This window comes from Paramisgurnus dabryanus, chromosome 13 (assembly GCF_030506205.2).
Source record: "Paramisgurnus dabryanus chromosome 13, PD_genome_1.1, whole genome shotgun sequence".
Lineage (NCBI taxonomy): Eukaryota > Metazoa > Chordata > Actinopteri > Cypriniformes > Cobitidae > Paramisgurnus > Paramisgurnus dabryanus.
This window is the reverse complement of record NC_133349.1, coordinates 8,014,243-8,034,872: the sequence shown is the minus strand read 5'-3', so window position 1 is coordinate 8,034,872 and position 20,630 is coordinate 8,014,243. Positions and strand designations below refer to the sequence as shown.

The window sequence follows — 20,630 nt, the reverse complement described above, 5'->3', positions numbered from 1 at the left end:
TTTGTATGTATATATTCATCAGCTAAATGTATCACTTGCACCTGTTTATATATATATTTGTCTTTTAATCAGGGGTTCTGCTTTAACAAGTGTTCAGAAAAGTTAGCGCAATAAGATTTCACCAATAAGGAACAGCGCTAGATGCTTTGTGTGACTTCACTTCCCAATTTTAGAAAAAGAGAGCTCAGAATGAAAAAAAAACTGTTGCCATCCGGTTATGGTCTAAGCGAAAATAGTTGCAGCAATGGTTTGCGCCGATGACTAAATGCGCCTGTGCACACAAGTCGATGCGTTTCAGCGGGGTTATCAAAGTGCCTGGCTTTTACATAGCTTAAGTTTAACAAAGTATTTCTTCATGAACTCCACAGAAAACTGCAATGGACTGTACTATTAAGGTAGGCGTTTGATCTGGTTTATTGTCTGTTCTGAAAATGAGTAGAGAGTGCGCAACCACCCACACGGTTAGTGCGACTACTGGTGAGAGAGGCAAGGCGGTGATGCAGGTCCCCACTCTTTCCTTCTCGTACAAAATTTCCTCTTCCTTCCCGTTCGTGGTTGAATGTCGGCTCTTTAATAACACAAGAAACCGCTACAACTTTTACACTCAGATAAAAAACGAAATGGTGTCCAGAGCGCGCGCCAGAGGGTATGCACAAATTTGTGATTCCATTTGCTTTTATTTTACAACAGTTACACTTCTAGAGTGCACAATGGTGTGTTTCACGTCTTACTCGAGGCGGCGAGGCACATAGAGATAATTTCTTTTACAATTACGAGAAAAAGAACGAGGAAAAACGAGGAAATAACGCAAACTGGACAACAATATGCGATTATTAAATATGGCACAATTATGGCGGGTGCGCTCTCGAGGCAGGTGGCTTTATGGCGCCAACGACATGGAATACTACAGGGACTTTAAAAATCACGGAGCAAATTGCGTCTGGTATTTTAACTTTGTATATTTTTCGTACAATTTGACAGAAAACTTTGCAAGAACAACTAATTTTGTTAGTTTTGTAACTGATAAACTGCAGAGGTTGTATTTCCAAGTATAACACTTGGCTGGTAACATGGAATGGCTGGGGTAAAATGTACCAAACGAATGCTTAGGTTATAATATGTGATATTTTGAAAATGTATTATGTATGTCTTTTAACTTTAAAGTTACCAGTTTGTAAAGATTAGAAGGCTTACTGTTCACTTAGGTCCTCGATTGTTATTATAAGACGACATTTATATTGCACAAGTAGGCTTAAACTGATTTTACATTCGTACACCTTAAATAAAAAGTCGCTGAGGTTAATAATTAAACGACACTGAAACTATTAAAATGTCACATATCTGTTGTTTTAAAAAATCCTAATAGTGTCATCAATCTACTACTACTACTACCTATATTATTATTATTATTATCATCATCATCAGTAATGTTTGCTAGTTGCTTTCGATTTATCCTTATTTTTATTATTATTATTATGAGAATATCGTGTCATGTTTATTATACTGTCATTCAAAACGAACCTTTCTTGTAATGGTGGCTTACATTTCGTTAAAATGCTCTTAAAACATCACACACAATTTACAGTCGCTTGTAAATTTGTTTTAAAAAGTACATTTTGTTATAATACCATGCAAATGTAAAAAAATAATTGTTAGTTTTCACCTAACAAATGACGTGGTTGTGACTATTGGGATCAGTGTATTTTTAGAAAAACTGTTTTAATTTAACTTTACGCAATGATCTCTAGCCTATGCATTCCCCTCCCAAACTATTCCACATATGTTTTCACAAACATTCCTGTTGTTTATATCATTATGTATGTTTTTATCCCGTGCCTGATTTAGTTCTTTAAGGAATAATTTATAGCTAAGTGCTGGGCGCTTGTCAGGTGTCGTTATCAGAACGAAGCAGGCTTCCTGTCTCAAACCTCAGACTTTCCGCACACACTTCCGCACCCTCCTTTCGAAAAAAGGCAACAAAGACTGACAAAACAAAATTGATTCGATAGATGTGCGATGCCAATGCATTGTTCTGCGTTTCAATTAAAGTTGCTGGACAATAAACTGAAGCGAGATTGAACGTGCTGAGGCTCCACGCGTTTAGTTGCACTGTTAATTATACAGACTCTCTTCTTCAGCTATGATGTTGCTGATTAAAAACTTGTGAAAACCACAAAGTGTTTTGCAGCTCAACGCGCAGCTGCGTGGCTCTTTGCAAAATCAGCACGCCTTAACGTCAACTTCTGCTTTCTTTCACTCTCAAATTCAACATGACTAACATCATAACCGGGAAAGTTTGCGCTCATTAATACGTCTGATTCAAAAGGCATTTAACTCTCGTTCATAAAAAGTTGCATAGCTTAAATATTCGATTTCATTAAGCATATTGTAACTGTTACACTTTAAAATTAAAATGATGCAACTTTTTCTGAATTATTATATTATATAAATTTTCTATAATTAAACAAAAACGAATTATAAAAGAATTAAACGAAACTATTTGTTTTCTCAGTTTTGTCAGTTCCTGCTGTGGTTAAGAAATATCAAAGTAGTGTTGCATTGGGTTTTCATCGAGTGCATCCACAGCACACTATCAGCCAATCAAATGCGATTAATTTATTTAATGCGAATGCATTGCAAAGTTCATTTTAATAATTCTATTCAATACATCTTAATGAAGTTAATTATATTTTCTGCAAAAAACAACGTTATTTTAACAACCACATTAAAATAAGTTGTTTTTACAACAGTGCTTGGTTGTTTCAAACCATGGTTAAGTAAAATATTGACAAACCCAAATGTTGGTTTATACTAACCTAGAAAATATCCATATTTGACTCAGCAGGAGTTAATTCAAACCAGCATAGTTTTTAACTTTAAATCCAACAGTTGGGTTTGTTAATATTTTATCCAACCATTGGTTGAATCAACCCAGCATTATCCAAAGTCTAGTTAGTAAACTGCAGCACACTGTAGGCTGTTACAGTAATTACTACACTTTGTTAATGTAAACTATAGTATTGTAGTATTAACAACGCTTTAAAAAAGGTGCTTATAAGGTTCTTCTAACCCATGCCATATTTTTGGTTCTTCAAAGAACCATTAATTTTTAACATTTTTATAATCTAAAGAACCTTTTTAAATAAAAATAACCTAAAATAAAGGTTCTTCATGGAACCACACAGCCAAATGATTCATCTATGGCATTGTGAAGCACCTTTATTTCTTAGAGTGTAAAGTATGGATGAACTTTAATAAACACTGTAATATATTTTAATATTTACTGAGGTTCAAAAACACTAAAAAGTAAATATGTATTTTATTACAGATTTCTATACACTCTTAAAAAAAAATATTGGGTTGGTTCATCCCATGATTGGGGAACAACAACCCAGGATAGGTTTATTTATAACTCAACAGTTGGTTTTGTCCAATATATACCCAACCATAGGTTACACCAAAACAGCGTTTTTAGAGTGTAGTAAATACTAAAGTATATTATAGTATTTTTAATTTAGGCATCAATTAAATTAACATTATATATTTCTTGTGGCAAGTTTGCAAACACAATTCGTTTTTAAAAAAAAGAGAGAATCAAAATTTTGATGGAGACAATTGTATCATATTTTTGAGATATAAAATTTTCTGACAACATTACAGAAACTAATAGATTCCACATTATATAGGTTATTTACAGCAAAAACCTTGTTATTACCCAATTAAAACACTGTCACTTCATTAATGTATTAAAGTGCACACAGTGAACATTGTGATAATCTCGGATATATCTTACACTTTTAGCTCATATGGTCATGGGTTATTTTAACATAATGACGAAGCAATTTGATGTAACTTACACATATGAGCTTTGGTGATTAATAACCTGCATGTATTTTTAATGATTGACCACCATACACTCCGGGTCATTATTAACATGGTTGGTTTAAAAAGGAACAAAGCTAGTCATTGGGTTAAAGTACCCCAGAAAATGTTTATATTAGACAAAACAATGGGTTAAACAACCCAGCATACACTCTTAACAGTAATGAAGTAAACATCAATTCATATTTTGAGTTTTGGACCAAATACTTAAAAAGTATAGTTCATTTAATTTTTAAGCAAACAAAATCCATTAAACAAAAACATTCAAGTACACTGAACTTAAAATTATTAGTTCATTTTGTGAGCGAAACCCATAATCCTTTGCGCCTGAATATTTTAATTATTTTCGGCTTTTCACAGAACAAAAACTGATAAAAACTTTTACTTCTTAAATATTTGTTAATAAAATGTCATATAGGTTTAAGCTTTTATATTATTGATGTTGTTTTGTTGTAAATTATAAATTTGTGAAGTCACCGTTCAGGTAATCCGTGTTTCCGTGCATGAAACCTGTTCAGAACATTTTATTGTATTTCTCTCCACAGTATTGACAATGCATGTCAAAAACGCAGTTTTGTGTTTGTTTCTGTGGAGAATCACATTTATTCAATGATTGACTTAAAGTCAGTCATGAATTTTGTGTTATAATACCATTTATAACACCAAAAGTAATATAAAGGATTAAAAAAATGACAACTTGATTTTTCTGCTACACCAACTAAATGTTCTATGTTAATACAACTTAACCTGTTTAGTTTTACCCTGTGTAAAAACTAATGTTATTAAGTGAAACGGGTTTCCTCGCAAATTTCTAGTAATGTCAACTAATCCAGGCTAAGAGTTTTAAGTCTATTCAAATTAAAATTGTTGTTAGAACAGCTTATATATGTTTAAGTAAACTTCACTCAAGTTGTTCAAATACCCATTACTTCAATTTATTAGGGCAACAAGTTTGCTTCATTTTTTTAAGTAAACTCAACTTATCCGGGCTTACAGTGTAGGTTAAAATACAACCCAATGTGTTGGGTTAGTCCCTTTTTTACCCAATGCTGGTTTGAAAATAACCCAGCATTTTGTAGAATATACATTTCTAAGGTGCTTCCTGTGTCACGCATCCGTTTATAACCTGTACAGAAATAAGAATATGAGTGCACAGGAGTCCAAACAAAAAAAAAAAACGCCCGGGTAAAAGCTCTCTCAGACCAACACTATAGCAGTTCTCACAGATTATCGAATGGACACTTGAGCTCCACCCTTTGAGGGTGATTTGTTTCTCTGCAAAATAAACAAGGAAACAACACGGAGACTGTAAGACAAAACAAGGCTCCAGAAAAGCATATCTGTACCACATGTCCTCTTATGACAAAATAATGAGTTGAGATCTGTTGCAATTCACCTGCAAGGCCTCGTGCATTTGTCACATGAATAAGGAAAGCACTGTGGCATAGTTGTTTTGTTTGTGCACATTTCTTGGTTGTTTTGGATGAAAGACGAGCATTAACCTTACTGACCCTGACATTTTGCACAGCTTCTATTTGCTAAAATATTGTGTTTGGTTTCTCAGCAACAGGGACTGATATGAAACACATTGAACAGGAAGTCAGTTGTGGCATTGGTGGCCACGGTAGAGTATGTTTGTGTTCAGCATTTTGAAGGAGAAGCAATAGCATGGGTGCATGTGTGTGTGTGATTGCGGTTTAAAAGGTGCATAGGTGCAAAATTATTTTAACTGCAGAGTATTTGCTGTTCCAGCTCAGTTCAGTTACTCTACCTGTTGGCAGGTGTATAGAATGAGGTGTTACACATTGTGGTTCAAGTTTTAAGAGGTCAAATAGCTCTGTTTAAGAAAAGAAGTACAATGTAATTCATTATTGACTAAACGTCCAACAGTTAAAGTAAAAACACCATTTTATTATATTTTAATCAATTTATGAGAGCAGTTAAACTTGCTGTAATACCATTTATCCTATTTAATATATATTAATATATTTAATATTTTTTTCCTTTACATGTAGTTTCTATTCTTCTTCTTTGAAAGCTGCTTTGAAACAATGCAATACTGTTAAAAGATATTGTATGCTATATAAAAAAACAATTCTAATTGACTATTAAAATAATAATCATGCCCTCCAGTGGATTTTACCGCAACTAGCGTTGGTTTCGGAAAGGTTTTTGAGGGGTACTGCACTATATTCTTAGTCACCTTTGTTACACAAAGCAGCATTTCGGTTTAACTTCATGTGTGCTTTAGGCTGAAGATGTTGACTGCTGTTTGCAAACACACACAGAATGAGCAATGAAAAACCAAGATACAATTTTGCACAAGCCTCTCCAGTTCTGAACTTTGAGTTTCTTTCACTTCTCTAGTAGGGCGGGATGATTTTATGCTATATTTTAGTCATTGGGTTCACAAAACAAAATAGGAAACAGGTAGCTCCTGTAGCTCAGTTGGAGGAGTATTGCATTAGCATCGCAAAAGACATGTGTTTGATCCAAGGGAATGCAAATAATGATTAAATGTATGAGTTGATTGCAACGTAAGTCACTTCGATTAATGTAAAAGTACACCGTAAAAACAAACGGTGCTAAGAAGCACTAAAAGTGGTTCTTGACTATTTTTTAATGCTATATAGCACCTATGAAGAACCATACGGGGTCATATAGCACCACATATGGTTCTACATAGCACTAGATGGTTCTACACTGGTACTTCATCAGTGCTATATGTCACTTAAAATGGTTCCTCTATGATTATGAGCCAAGAACCACTTTTGGTGCTATTTAGCACCATTTGTTTTTAGGGTGTAGTGATCAGGTTAGGTGCAGTAAGGGCGGGAGATACAGAAAAAAAGGCAAAACTGGATTCAACAGGTACATTTTCCCCTTTAAAGCAAGCCATTAAAAATCATGTTCATGTAGCACATCAGCAGTACTTCTGAATGTCAGGTGAATGGACTCTACAATGAGACTACCCTCCACCCTGTTCGGTGACCCTCAACCTCACTGCATTCAGAACAAATTTGTTTTTCAGCTTCAAATGACCCACATTTCTACCACTCCTCTGTTTCCTATCTCATGCCCCATGCCAAAAGGTTTCACTGCACATGGGGGCCAGATTTCCTGTGAGCCACCGAAAAAGCTCAGCGCTGACGTATTTCAGCTCTAAAGACAATGCTGAAGCCGTTTAAACGCACTCGTTAACACAAACATTTATTCACAGCTAAACACATCCATACTTTAAATGCTTGACGTTTTAACCTGACTCACCTATTCTCGCTCTCTAAGACTAGAACACATTTAAGAGCAACACGACCACACTCGACCAACCCCGAAAAAAAGACGTTTCTCAATTTCCACTTTGACTCACAGCTAATTTGACTCTTGTGCCAAGTCATACTTACAGTACCTTGCCGTTAAAAAGACGCCCTAGGCTGTTTCAATAAACATGTCATTTTTCGTTTCAAGATTTAAGAGGGAACACAAGAGGGTAAAATATGATTTGAATCATTGCAGGAACCAGCAACTTTCCCTGTACTAAATAACATCCAACAAGTATTTTATGTCGATGGACGTGTTTTTCATTTACCAAACCGAGTGTGTGTTGATGTCATCCACAGGAAGCCCTATCGGTGGTGAGTGAAGATCAGTCCATATTCGAGTCGCCCTTCAGTGGTCCTCAGGCCATGCACATGAAGGGAGAGATCGGCTCGCCTGCAGTGTTCAGACAGGGTTCTGAAGAGAACACAGAACCTACCGAGCCCGACTGGACGGGGTCGGCCACACAGAACCCTGCAAAACGAGAACAACACATCAATGGGAGCAGGTGAGGAGAACATACAATGACAAATGACACAATATAGATGACCAACAGTACACTTACTGTACACAAGACAATGACAATTTGGTTAGGATTGACTTTTGTCCATAAAATACTAAAGGTGAAAAGTCTGTGATCACCGGATATCAGCCACAGGAAAAAATTTGTCAAAATATGTACCCAAGCCGTCAGTGGGGCAGCACCTTTTAAAAAGGTCCTAATGTGTACCATTAGGTACTATATATATTTTTGAGGTACAAATAAGCGCTCTTTGATACCAATATGTACCTCTGAGGTACTAATAAGAACTTTTTAGGTGCAAAGCTGTACTCAGTGATGGATCCTACCTTAGATCCTCACATGCAGAATGTTTCTAGTGTTTTTTCTTAAGTTTTTGCCTAATAATTTATTTAAATAATTATCATAATCATTTTATAATCATTAGTTATCCATATAATTCTTTATTTGATCATTTAATATTATTTTAGCATTATCAATTTCATTATTATCATTTTTATCATTACATTATTGTTTCTTAATTTATATTTTCTATTAATTTATATTGTCGATTAATTTATTCATTTTGTTTATTCATTTATTAATTCATTATTATATTTCTATATTTCATTGTTTATTCATTATGTTTCTATATTTTACGCGTCTTATTAATTATTATTTAAAAAGGTCCTAATGTGTACCATTAGGTAATAAAATGTATCTTTGAGGTAATAATAAGCTATTTTTGATACCAATATGCACCTCTCAGATTCTAATATGAACTTTATAGGTTCAAAGTTGTACTCAGTGACGGCTGGGGTACATATTTGGACCATTTTGAATTCGGTCCATACAACTTTGTAATACATTCCTACTCTTCTGATATCATAAAGTAGCTTTGTGGCAGTGGTCCTAAATTGGGGGGCATGATTTGGGGCCGGGGGGCCCAGTTTTATAAAATACATTAATTTATCATCAATTATATGTAATTAAACCTCAGAAAAATAAGGCCAATAGCACTACATTGTATCATTTATTATATATTTGTTTAACTTCTTACACCCTGAAGCTATTTTGGGGATTTTCGCTTGGATTTGGCCTACCCAATTTCAAAAGCATCCCATACCCACATGCAGAGGTTTACATACAAAAGTTTGGTATCATTTTGCAGGTAACCCTTTGAAATTACATAAAACACTGTTGAAAGTGCTAAACATGGTTTTATGTGATATCAGTCCTCTAATAAACACAAAAATAAATAGGCGCTTTTTATGTTTTTTTTCTAAAGTTTTTATTTGAAAGTATATAACTCTGGTCCTGGGTATCTCAGGTCCCTGCAGACAGTTTTGTTTGATTCCAGCAATTGTCAGCTTACAGAGGAAAAAGGAATTTTTTCTCTATCATAATATATGCAAAAGTTATTTTACTCCAACTGATGGGAGGAATAATACGCTTATGGTGTACAATTTCTGCCAAAAAACATTTGAAGTGCTACCATAACCACATACAGTGGAATAAATGCAATATCTTTATATCATTTTGCAGAAAACCCTTTGAAGTTACATAAAAAGCTGCTGTTTGTGACAAATATTGTTATTTATGTTGTTTTTCATATGATGAAACACCAAATTTTCTTTTTTATGTTGTAAACACTGTCTTTGATAGTGTATAACTCTGGTTCTGGATGCTCTAGCAGACTGCAGACAGTTCTGGTTGTTAGCAGCAGCAGACAGTAAACACCCAAAAAAAGAATGAAGTCTTTAGCATGTCGCATTCAAAAGTTATTCTTATTTTACTGAAGGGTGCGGAAATACATTTTTCATAAAAATATAAATTTTTTGTTTTGCACATATAATAAAAGCTATAGGGATTAATTATGCAAACAACCAAAGAAAATGCTGTGAATGGACTCATTGTTTAGAGTAGGACCTAAAATAAAAGATGGTGTATCATTTGTGGCTATATGTGCCATCTGAGGCAGTTCACACTCAAGTTTCACATATGTTTACAAAAGACCATTTTTTACCTTATTATTCATTCGATGATTGTTGGATATGTGTTGATATTAGAACAAAAATAATGATGTAGCCTTATTCCTGAGAGTGAGAGCTTTCATTTGATATAAGACTTGCCCATGTTTGTCATTTTTGAAAAATATGAAATATGTGAATATTATATGATATCAAAAAATATTGGGGGGGTGATAGTGTAAATTAAGTGTAAATAACTTTCTTACAGTAAAAGATATGTCAAAGTGATGCATATCTGCAGAAAGTAGAGACTCTAAGCTTTCAAACAGTATCTCATATGTGTTACTGGGGTCCATGAGGGAGCATCAAAGATTAAAAGAATATTTTATATTAAGTCAAAATACGAAATTCTGGACCCGGGACAGGGTCCTCAGGGTTGAAGAGGTTAATTCAAATTCTAAGTTTGAGATTGATTTATGTCATGAGTTTCTTTGATGGGGTGCAAAGGCATGCACGCCAAAAAGTTCAAGAACCCGTCTGTGAAATCCTGCCTAAAGTCTCAATCTTATTATGAGATGTGTAGCATTAGTTTCATTTTAGTTATTGATTTACATTTTGACATGGTCAGTATTAACCTCCTAAGACCTGGATGTCCACATACGCGGACATCACATTTTTTTGTTATTTGCACCATCATACTTAATTCTGTGTAACTGGAACCTATTGTACACAAACGTGGACATTCATTGCTTCATGTTCAAAGAAAAATATTTGGTCATTACATTAGTTGGTTCTTCCCAACCCCAAAATAGCTGGAAGAAATCTGAAAGAAAAAAAAACACAAACCAAAGTTCGGGTGTTGAGAGGTTCAAGATATTTAGATGTTGAATGTCCTTTATGTTTTCATGTAGAACAATGACTTTAGCTTGGTTTTCACAAGTCTGCATCACATGACGCACTTTCACAAGTGCGTACTGAATATATGTGGAAATGACTGAAAATGCAGACTACAGCAGACAAGAACATTTTGCATATTTGTGAAAAATGCTGTGTTGTTGTAAACACATGGTTGGGTCAAAAAAAGGGACATTAAGATGGATTTTCTTTTATCGTGTCATAGCCGTGAGTCCCCAGTGGACTGTAGTGTGACAAGGAGGACTCGACACATGAGCAATAGTGATGGGGGGCAGATGGCCTATCAGGCCTCGTACCCTGAGCCACGGACCAGCCCGCAGACCGCCACCCCACCCAGCAGCACCGCCACAGAGGAGAAGAGGGTGATTGTACCTGCAGGTAAGATTTAAAGTCCTGATCAGGCATTAATACAGAAAAATAAAAAATGGATTAAAGTGGACAGGTGGAGGAGAAAGGTTGAAAAAGTAAAATTTTACTGGTGATATCAGCGATAAAGAAAGATAGTTTAAAAGGCAAAGCGAGTAAATAGTCGACATTTGAGAGTGGATCAAAAAAGTTAATCAAAGTTGCCCTTAAGCCCGGGATACACTGCAGGATTTTTTGTAAGATCATTACCATATCACACTGTGCGACATGGATCGTTTAAATGTCAGTACGACAAGCATGTATACTGTACGATGATGACACGGAGGATTCGACGCCCTGTGTCACACGTTACGCAATGTCACCAGCATGCGCTAAACAAATACCAGTACGCAGGTCGTAGCAGCAAACACACTGTGCATTGATCATGCTGAATTTCTGACAGTGTCAGAAAACTATTGTAGGCTATTTTTGGACGCAAGACCATAAAAACGTCCGTCCTTGAACCTCTCTCACTGTACCACCGATGAAGAGCCACGATCACAGAAATCGCAACGATTGTTTCACGATGGCAATCTTTCGTCTGGGACAGCCAAAAAGCGTGCAGTGTATCCCAGGCTTAAGACAAAAACTTTTATTGGTTTTAAGACAACTTGTATGAAAGTTTTTTATCCACTTCAAATGTTGACTACTTTTCCCAAATCCAGGAAAGAGTATGGATCAAGTTTCAAGTTTACTTGTTGTTTTGTATGTTAAAAAGAAATGGACTCCACCACCGTTGAGAGGACTAGTTTTAGAAATTGGTCAACAGGCTAAAGCCATGTGTATGGTGTACAGATACTGTGTACACACAAAAATGTGGTAACTGAGCACTAACCACAGGGTCTTGCGTCACTCAGGAAATGCATGTACTTGGTGGGAAAAAAACTCGGTAACATGGACATTGTAGAAGTAAGAAATACATATCGATGTGCCAACGTACTTCCTTCTTCCTGCTCTCCTTAGATCCCGGCAGTCAGTCAAGCCAGCAGACTAAACTTCGGATGACCGTACAGATTCCTAAAAAGATAATCACTCTTTACTCACTCCCCAATTAAAATGTTCCGTGATCTTCCATTTTGAAGGTCACCGCGACATCATTACAAGGGGTGAAATGTTGGGAGTCGCTTTGCTTGACATTGAGTGTAGGGATACTCATGAGTCACCCAGACCAAACAATTACAGTCCGTATAATACTCGGATATGACATCACACATATTGTGAATAAGACACAGAGGGGCTTATATAATAGTAAAATATATTTACTATGGTCCCCAACAGAAGCATTAGGGAGTGCGTGAGCATTGACTTTCCTCTTACCTCTCTTTTGTTTGTTGCACTTTAGACCCAGAAGTGTGGACACAAGACCACGTACGGCAATGGGTGGACTGGGCTATTAAAGAATATGGGCTCTCAGATGTGGACGTGTCCCTCTTCCAGATACTGGATGGAAAATCGCTCTGCAAAATGACCAAAGAGGACATGATGCGTCTCACTTCCACATACAACACAGAAATTCTTCTCTCCCACCTAAACTACCTCCGGGAGAGTAAGAGACTTTGCCCGTAATTCCATATGAATAATCCATTACTAATTGTTCATTTTCACAAGGGAAACATCAGGAAAGCTAATAAAGCAATTTTAGTCATTTCAATTCCCAACATAGGTTACTGTACAGTTTGGTGGCTATTTATACACGCACATTAGATAAACAGAGTCCGTTTCCTTTCTCTTCTTGACTTAGGTAGCCCCACCTTTTCCTACCCCACAACCCCAACCAATACGCAACCACAGCCCAGATTACAAGTGAAAGCTGGTAAGTCAAACAACAAGGTAATTTCTTAAAATGCTTACCAAGACATGCATTTCAAAACTTGACAAACAGGTGCTATACTAGGCCAAAGAAGAACCATTTTTGGGTGTATTGTTCCATAAAGAACCATCAGACATGAAGACTCTATTCACAAAAGGCTATTGTAGTGGGAAATTTTTAAAAGGGTATAAAAGGTGACAAAGAAATGGTTCTTTTATTGAATAGTTCCTCTGGGGAACCAAAAATGGTTCTTCAATGACATCGCTGTAAAAAACCTAGTTGGTATGCTAGAAAATAAGTCTGCTTTGAGTTCTGTGCATATAAAGGGTTAAAAATAAGGCAGTGGCTATTTACACTAAGTACATATCTTAGCAATGTGCCATTTACATGAATTGCTATTTATGTGCTATGGTATTCACACAAAGTAAAAAAAAGATATTTCTATTTACACAAGTGACAATATCAGCATTTTCTTAGTGATATGCTATTTACAGTTGATGAAAATATGGTTTGTTTAATATATAAAATGATTACATTTGCAGTAAGGGTAAATAGTTATAAGATTCTATTTATATCGGCGACACCGGATGAATTCCAAACTGCGTATTTTTTTAAGGGCACTTCGGGAAGAGGACGCTGCATCAACAGTCACTTTAAATAGAGAGAAAATTACATTTTCTTCATTGCCCTATTCCCAAAGGGTATTTTTAAGAGACATACTATGAGACACAACTCCCTCCAGTTTACAAATCAAAAGCTTTAATCCATTTTAAAACTATTTTTAAAAACTAAATGTTTTTGCCTTGGACTTTAACTGAGATTATTTTGCTATGTGCCCTTAATTGTTTATGATTTTATATTATTCAATGTGATTGAATTTACACTAATTGTTCAGCACCGTGGTCAAGATGAGTGCTATGTAAATAAAGTTGAAGTTCAAGGGAATAGGGCATAGGGATGATCACATCCGATCAGAAGTCGGCCACTATTTGGACCTCAGTATTTTTGTAAAGATTAACAGGATCCAACAGTGCAAATTAGTATTATATTCATGTAAATTACCATTTTTTCCAGACTATAAGTCACTCCAGAGTATGTTCACGTTATAAGTGACTTTGTCGCTCGTCTCTTTCAAAAGAGGGGTTTCTATTTCTGGTTGTCGTAAACAAATGAGTACCATCTCCAGTACCTGACGAGAGACGGATGACGTGAACTCCTTTGCTTCGTTCTCATTGGTAGTCACTCCCGAAAGTCGCTTATAATTTGCACAAGTTAAACATTTCTCGCACCCCATCCAGTCGCCAACGGTCATTGTCGCTCATGTCACTGGAAGTCGCCAAGCTTCCATTGAAATCAATGAGATTGAGTCGCTCTGCTGCTGCTAGTCTAAATGCAGCTTAAGTCGCATCAGTCAAAAATGCTTTTTGAAGAGGAAAAAACAAAGTCGTCACACTGGACTAAACGTGTTTATTTAGAAAATGATTTCACAAAATCCAAGCTGAAGAACAGACATTTAATCTGGAAAGGAAAGTTATTCAACTAAACAATGGCACACAGAACACCAGGCTGAATAGGTGTCTGTACATGTTAACGTAACATTACCATTTATTCACCGGACACAATAGCATATCGAACACACCTGGGAGGCTGAATAAATTAACACGATAACCCAAATTAAGTTCAAAAAGGTCCCCAAGTCATTCCACATCACTTAATCCATTGAAATACATAAAAACAGGAGCAGCATAGAGCAGACTCTCGTGGCTGTAGACGGTAATGGTTTCTCTTGGTTCATACGAAATATTTTTGACGTATAAGTCGCACCTGACTAGAAGTCGCAGGATCAGCGAAACTATAAAAAAAGTGTGACTTATAGTCCGGAAAATACGATATTAAATGGATGCTGCATGAATAAAAGCCATCCCTTACATTGACCCCTAACCCTACCCAAAAAATACTTTTATTCTTAATAAAACTCATTTTATTTATTTTAATTAAAAATAAATGCTTTTTAGATGTGATATTTAATAGGAAAAGGCAGAAGAGCGAGGTCAACAATATGCAGATTTAATCGCAACAAAAGCCAGTCCATCAAGTCATAGCTAAACTGTTGATTTCCGTGCTACTTTTAAAAATGTTAGTGGTCCAACACAACACATTGGTGGGCAGAGCTAGTCTGCCCTACAAAGGAAAAAGACCTTAACTCGAGAACTGAGAACAATGACTTTCAGCTTAGACTTTTTAGTGACTCGTAGTGGCAGTTGTTTTCTTCTTAAAAAACAATTAAATTGACTCAAGATACTTATTCACATGCTAAAAGAGGTCTTAACCCTAACCCTAACCCTAATGTCCCAAAAATATCAATAACTCATTTTCGACTAAAAACAAAGTTAATGCTTTTTGCCTTTATAGGGCAGTAGTGTAAATACAGTGCTATACCATGAATATAGCAAAGTTTTGACCAATCAAAAAGCCGTTATGAGTTTAATAAAAATAGAAAAACGCAATAAATTATGAAAAGCTGTACATTATAGTGATTCTACCATGGTTAGCCACCATTTAACTGTGGACCGCATTGTGTCTATGTCTGTGGTAAAATCAGAGCACTTTCTTTTGTGGCTTATTACATCTAAACAAGATCCATTATTCAATTCAGATTTCTAAGGAAAAATGTTAAGCTCTCTCATCAAATATACACGTTTTTATGCATCAAATATCACATGGCCTGGTGTTGAAAGTTGCTTATAAGGACTCATGTTTGTTTAATGCACAGTGCTCAAGCGTTGCAAGGTTTTTGAATTGTTGCACTTTCAGACAGGAAACAGCTGCATCAGGACAGGAAGCAAGGGGTGTAGATCTCAGGTTAGGACACAATCGACTATTCTGTGGCAGTTAAATCGGTTAAAACAAAAGGACATTTACCCCGAGGAATTGTGTGCCATCTTCAGGGCTTCTTAGTGTTTAGGTCTTGGCTTTGTTCTGCCCCGTGTTTCTCCTTGGGGATCTTTAATGCAAGGCTTCCTTCCTTTTTCGACGGCCTTCTCTCTACTCTTTAAAGCATCCTTTCCTGTAAAATCTCCCTTCGTTAACCATTCTTATCTGACTCTCCCTTGCTACAGAAAACAGCTTTGAGGAGATCAGCAGAAGGAACAGTTGGTCCTCAAGTGCATTGCCAGCTGTTGCAAAAGGTAAAGATACTCTACAAAGCATAGCGTCACACAGTTATACTTCACATACATAAACCAATTCTAAAGTTTAGGGTCACATGACTCCAAAATGTTATTCATTAAAATCTGACTGTCTACTTAAGTTTTTATTTTTTTTTGAAAACTTAAATGGTATTTAAAATGTTTTGAACCAAATACTGAAAGAAATTGTTTGTGGGATGGGGACTCAAAACTGTTTACTATGAGATGTAACCCTAAACCTTTGAAGAGTAGTGTATACACTGTCAGAAAAAAATTGTCAAAATATATACCCCAGCTGTCTCTTGGGCTGTACCCTTTCAAAAAATTCAACTTTTTACTCATATTAATGTTCATAATGTTCATATTAATACCTCAGAAGTACAGTGGTGTTAAAAAAATAGCAGTGCAACATCAGTAACCTGATAAACAATTGTTATAGTAATATTTTTGTATTGGAAATTATTTACTTTCAGATGTAGTAGTGTAGAAAAACAATAGACCCATTGGTAATGATATCAACACTTTTTTCGGAGTTATAGACTCATTTATTGAAATTGGCGTGATCAAAATAATAGCAATGTGAAGTTTAATTAGAAAATTAGTTAATTTTGTAATCTCCTTTTTGTCCTTTATTAAGAAAGAGGGGAAGCAAATGATTCACCCTTTGTTATAAAACCTATCTGCTGCTGAATTTCTTAGTAAAACGGGCCATTTCATATTGTTCGGAGGAGGAACATGGTTGGATTAAAAAGTTGATTTGAAATGGGGAAACGAATAAAGAAATGGAGCAAGTTGAGAACGCTCAACTTAAATGATCTCAAACGCTTTAAAATGGTAACAAAAACCCAAAGCACATGGAAGATAACAAACAAATACTGTTGAAACAGACAGTCAGGATGGCAAAGGTTTAGCCTTTTATCACCTCTAGAAGAATCAAAGATCATTTAAAATGATCTGTAAGTACCATGACAGTCAGAATACATTGTATTGAAGCTAGGCTTCTTGCAAGAAGCCCCCGTAAAGCACCATTGTGGAAATAAAGGCATGTGCAGAATCACATCAACTGGCCCAAAGAAAAATGAAGTAACATTTTGTGGCCTGATGACAGAAAAATAGTTATTTTTGGGTTTAGTGTTTATCCACAGAAGCTTGGGTGAACCCCGGGTACTGAATTCAAGCCACAGTACACTGTAAAGTTCATTGTATATGGATATTTTATAATATAGTGTTGGGCCTATTTATCATTTACATGGATCAGTTTGAATACATTAGAATACTTAAAGGGACACTCCACTTTTTTTGAAAATATGCTCATTTTCCAGCTCGCCTAGAGTTAAAAATTTGACTTACCATTTTGGAATCCATTCAGCTGATCTCCAGGTCTGGCTGTACAACTTTTAGCACAGATTAGCACAATCCATTGAATCTGATTAGATCATTAGCATCGTGCTAAAAATAACCAAAGAGTTTCAATATTTTTCCTATATAAAACTTGACTCTTCTGTTACATCGTGTACAAAGACAGACAGTTGCGATTTTCAATTATATTACGCAGCAGCCGAAAATAGTACCCTTTCGGGCACTGTGTAATATCATTGCGCCTCCAGCAGCCATGTTACAGCACCAAAGTCCTCGATTATTACGCCAGAATGAGAGTATAGTTCCTAGTAGCCGTATCTGCCTAGAAAATCGCAACTTTTAATTTTCTGTCCGTCTTAGTACACAATGTAACTACAGAAGAGTAGAGTTTAAAAAAAAAGGAAAAATATCGCAACTCTTGTTATTTTTTAATGCAATGCTAATAGTCTAATCAGATTCAATGGATTGTGCTAAGCTATGCTAAAAGTGGTACTGCCAGACCCGGAGATCAGCTGAATGGATTCCAAAACTGTAAAAATCAAATGTTTCACTCTAGGGGAGTTGAAAATGAGCACATTTTCAGAAAAAGTGGAGTGTCCCTTTAAAAAGATTATGTTTCCCTTAGCATAAGAGGAAATGTCCCTCAAACAGGTGTTTCAACAAGACAACAACTCTAAACACACAAGAAAGAGGGCAAAATCTTGGTTCTGGACAAAAAAGATTGAGGTTATGGAGTGGCCAGCTCAATCCCCTAATCTCTACCCCATTGAAAACTTGTGGGGCGACATTAAAAATGCAGTTTCTGAAGCAAAACTTGACAGGTACTGTGGATCCTGGGCTAAAAAAAAAAAACGTTTCTAGATGCCAGAAGTTGGTTGACTCAATTTGTCAAAAGCAGCAGCAGTTATTAACAACAAAGGATATGCAATTAAATATTAGTAATTTAATAGTTTAAAGGGAAGTTAAATCTTAAGAAATTTCTTCAGTTTTAAGTGTCTACAGAGAAAAATGTTGACACAGCTATTTTTTGAACAGCTTAAAAGTAGTTTTTTGCTTCCCTTTAAAAAACAAGAAAGACTTAATCATTTTTGTTAATGCTTTAATTTGGAATTGAACGTGTAATGTACTATTTTTGAACACCACTGTACATATTGATACCAAATGTATACATATATACCTGTACCTAATAGTACATCATATGACCTTTTTAAAGAGTACAGCACCAGTGACAGCTAGGGGAATTTTTTTTGACATTTTTTCTAACAACGTACAAGTGTGCATGCATGTAATAAATACATTAACTTATACACACACTTAACTTTTTTTGATTACCGGTTCTCTAGTTGAACATCAGCACAATACCAGAATTACAGAGCCTCCACAAAGACCTCCTCCAGGTTAATGTTCATCTTTTAATTCAGTACTTAATGCATCTTTAGCCATCACGAAACATCTAATCAATATTTTATATTTTCCATTTTTGTAGATCCCTACCAAGCATTAGGTCCCATCAGCAGCCGCCTTGCAAACCCAGGTAAGTTTTTAACATTTTAAAAGTATTGTAGTAAAAATATTTTAGTGTCAAATGTTCAACAAATGTGGCCTTTTTAAAGCGGGTAAAAAATATTCAAATACAGTTTGAGCGCAGTGCACTTCTTACTTAAACTATACGATTGAGACAAGTGGTATATTACTAACTTTAGTTTAGGCAAAAATGTCCAAAAATATTAAGGTCCAAGGCCGTGACTGTTTGCCCGACCTTCTCCACACAGAAACGAAACCGTTCCACACCAAGGTCCGATCGTCCAAACAAAATTGTAACAACGTCCCCAGCACTGACAGGACTGTGGGTAGGTGTCTGACCGACCCACATTCTGTTTCTTTGAACACACAGTAAAAAGGTCACATTTGGACATATAACTATGAGACGTTTCATCCACAACAGTCAATTACATAACAGTATCTGTTCCTCATTTTAAAACCTTTTGTTTTGAACTTTTTATTTGCTTTCCACAGGCTCTGGTCAGATCCAGCTGTGGCAGTTCTTGCTGGAGCTTCTGTCTGACAGTAATAACTCCACCATCATTACATGGGAGGGAACCAACGGTGAATTCAAGATGACCGACCCAGACGAGGTGGCCAAGCGCTGGGGGGAGAGAAAAAGCAAGCCTAACATGAACTACGACAAGCTCAGTCGTGCCCTTCGCTACTACTACGACAAGAACATCATGACCAAAGTGCACGGCAAGCGCTACGCGTACAAATTCGATTTCCAAGGCATTTCCCAAGCTCACCAAAACCACCCGCCAGACGGTGGCGTGCTGAAATACCAGGCCGAAGTTCCCTACATGCAGACCTACCACAGTCACCAGCCCAAAATGAACTTTATGGGCACTCATTCAACCCCTATGCCAGTTTCTTCTGCAAATTTTTTCACGCCTCCTGCCACCTACTGGAATTCCGCGACAAGCGTGGTGTATCCCAGCTCACCCATGCCACGACATCCCAGCACGCACTCTCATTTGAACTCGTATTACTGAACAGAAGATCGCAAAGCCTTAACTCAGAGTGTATGGCATTCGTACTGTCCCCGGGTTTCATAAGCTTGTCAAAGAGAATCAAGCGTAAAACTGAAAGTGTTTGGTGGCGATTTGATAAAACTACAACTTTTAGGGAAATCATATCCAACATGAGTTCTAGTCATAAAGTTTAAAACATCTTGTAGCATTCACAAGCATCAAGTTCTCCATCTAGTCACATTTTTGTACAGTATATATGCATATTAATTAATATGGCTGTACTTCAGGGCTAAATTGTAAATATGTCTTGCATGTTACGTATAGGGATTTGAAAAGACATTCCCAAAAAAGCCATGCATATTCATCTCTAATGTCTTCATGTAATATGACTTTTGTATGCAAGTTTTTTGTACAGATTTTTTTAATCAAATAACATCACTCCCATAAGTGTAACGTGATATTTTAAACCAATAAAAACCATGTAGCTCACTTATTGTCGTCTCTTATATGAAAACTTTACATTACCATCTCTCAATGACAGGTTTTTCCACCCCGACATTGGATCAAAAACGAACCCAGGCGTTGGGTTAAATGAACCCAGAAAATATTAATATTTAATAAGTTAAGCTAGTTAACTTCAAATTCAAGGACTTTCCAGGTCCAATACCCTCAAATTCAAGGACTACATGTGGGGAGACATTGCAAGTGAGAGCATTGTTAAGATACATTGTTACAGTTCCCTATTGAGGGAACTTGCACTGCGTCACT

General features: G+C 36.1%; 1 protein-coding gene across 4 annotated transcripts; it reads left to right on the top strand.

Annotated features, from left to right (window-relative positions):
* Positions 1-216: 216 nt before the first annotated feature.
* Positions 217-20,351, top strand: fli1rs (Fli-1 proto-oncogene, ETS transcription factor-related sequence). 4 transcript variants are annotated; one of them, XM_065298657.2, is made up of 10 exons: positions 217-395; positions 7,500-7,705; positions 10,787-10,959; positions 12,329-12,532; positions 12,728-12,799; positions 15,916-15,984; positions 18,687-18,740; positions 18,830-18,877; positions 19,116-19,193; positions 19,360-20,351. In XM_065298657.2, exons 1-10 carry the CDS (start codon positions 378-380, stop codon positions 19,881-19,883), a joined length of 1,446 nt encoding a protein of 481 aa, XP_065154729.1. In that variant the 5' UTR covers positions 217-377; the 3' UTR covers positions 19,884-20,351. The 4 variants fall into 4 exon arrangements, with proteins under 4 accessions (XP_065154729.1, XP_065154731.1, XP_065154732.1 ...); XM_065298660.1 differs by lacking the exon at positions 217-395 and adding an exon at positions 490-646; XM_065298661.2 differs by lacking the exon at positions 217-395 and adding an exon at positions 692-943.
* Positions 20,352-20,630: the final 279 nt, after the last annotated feature.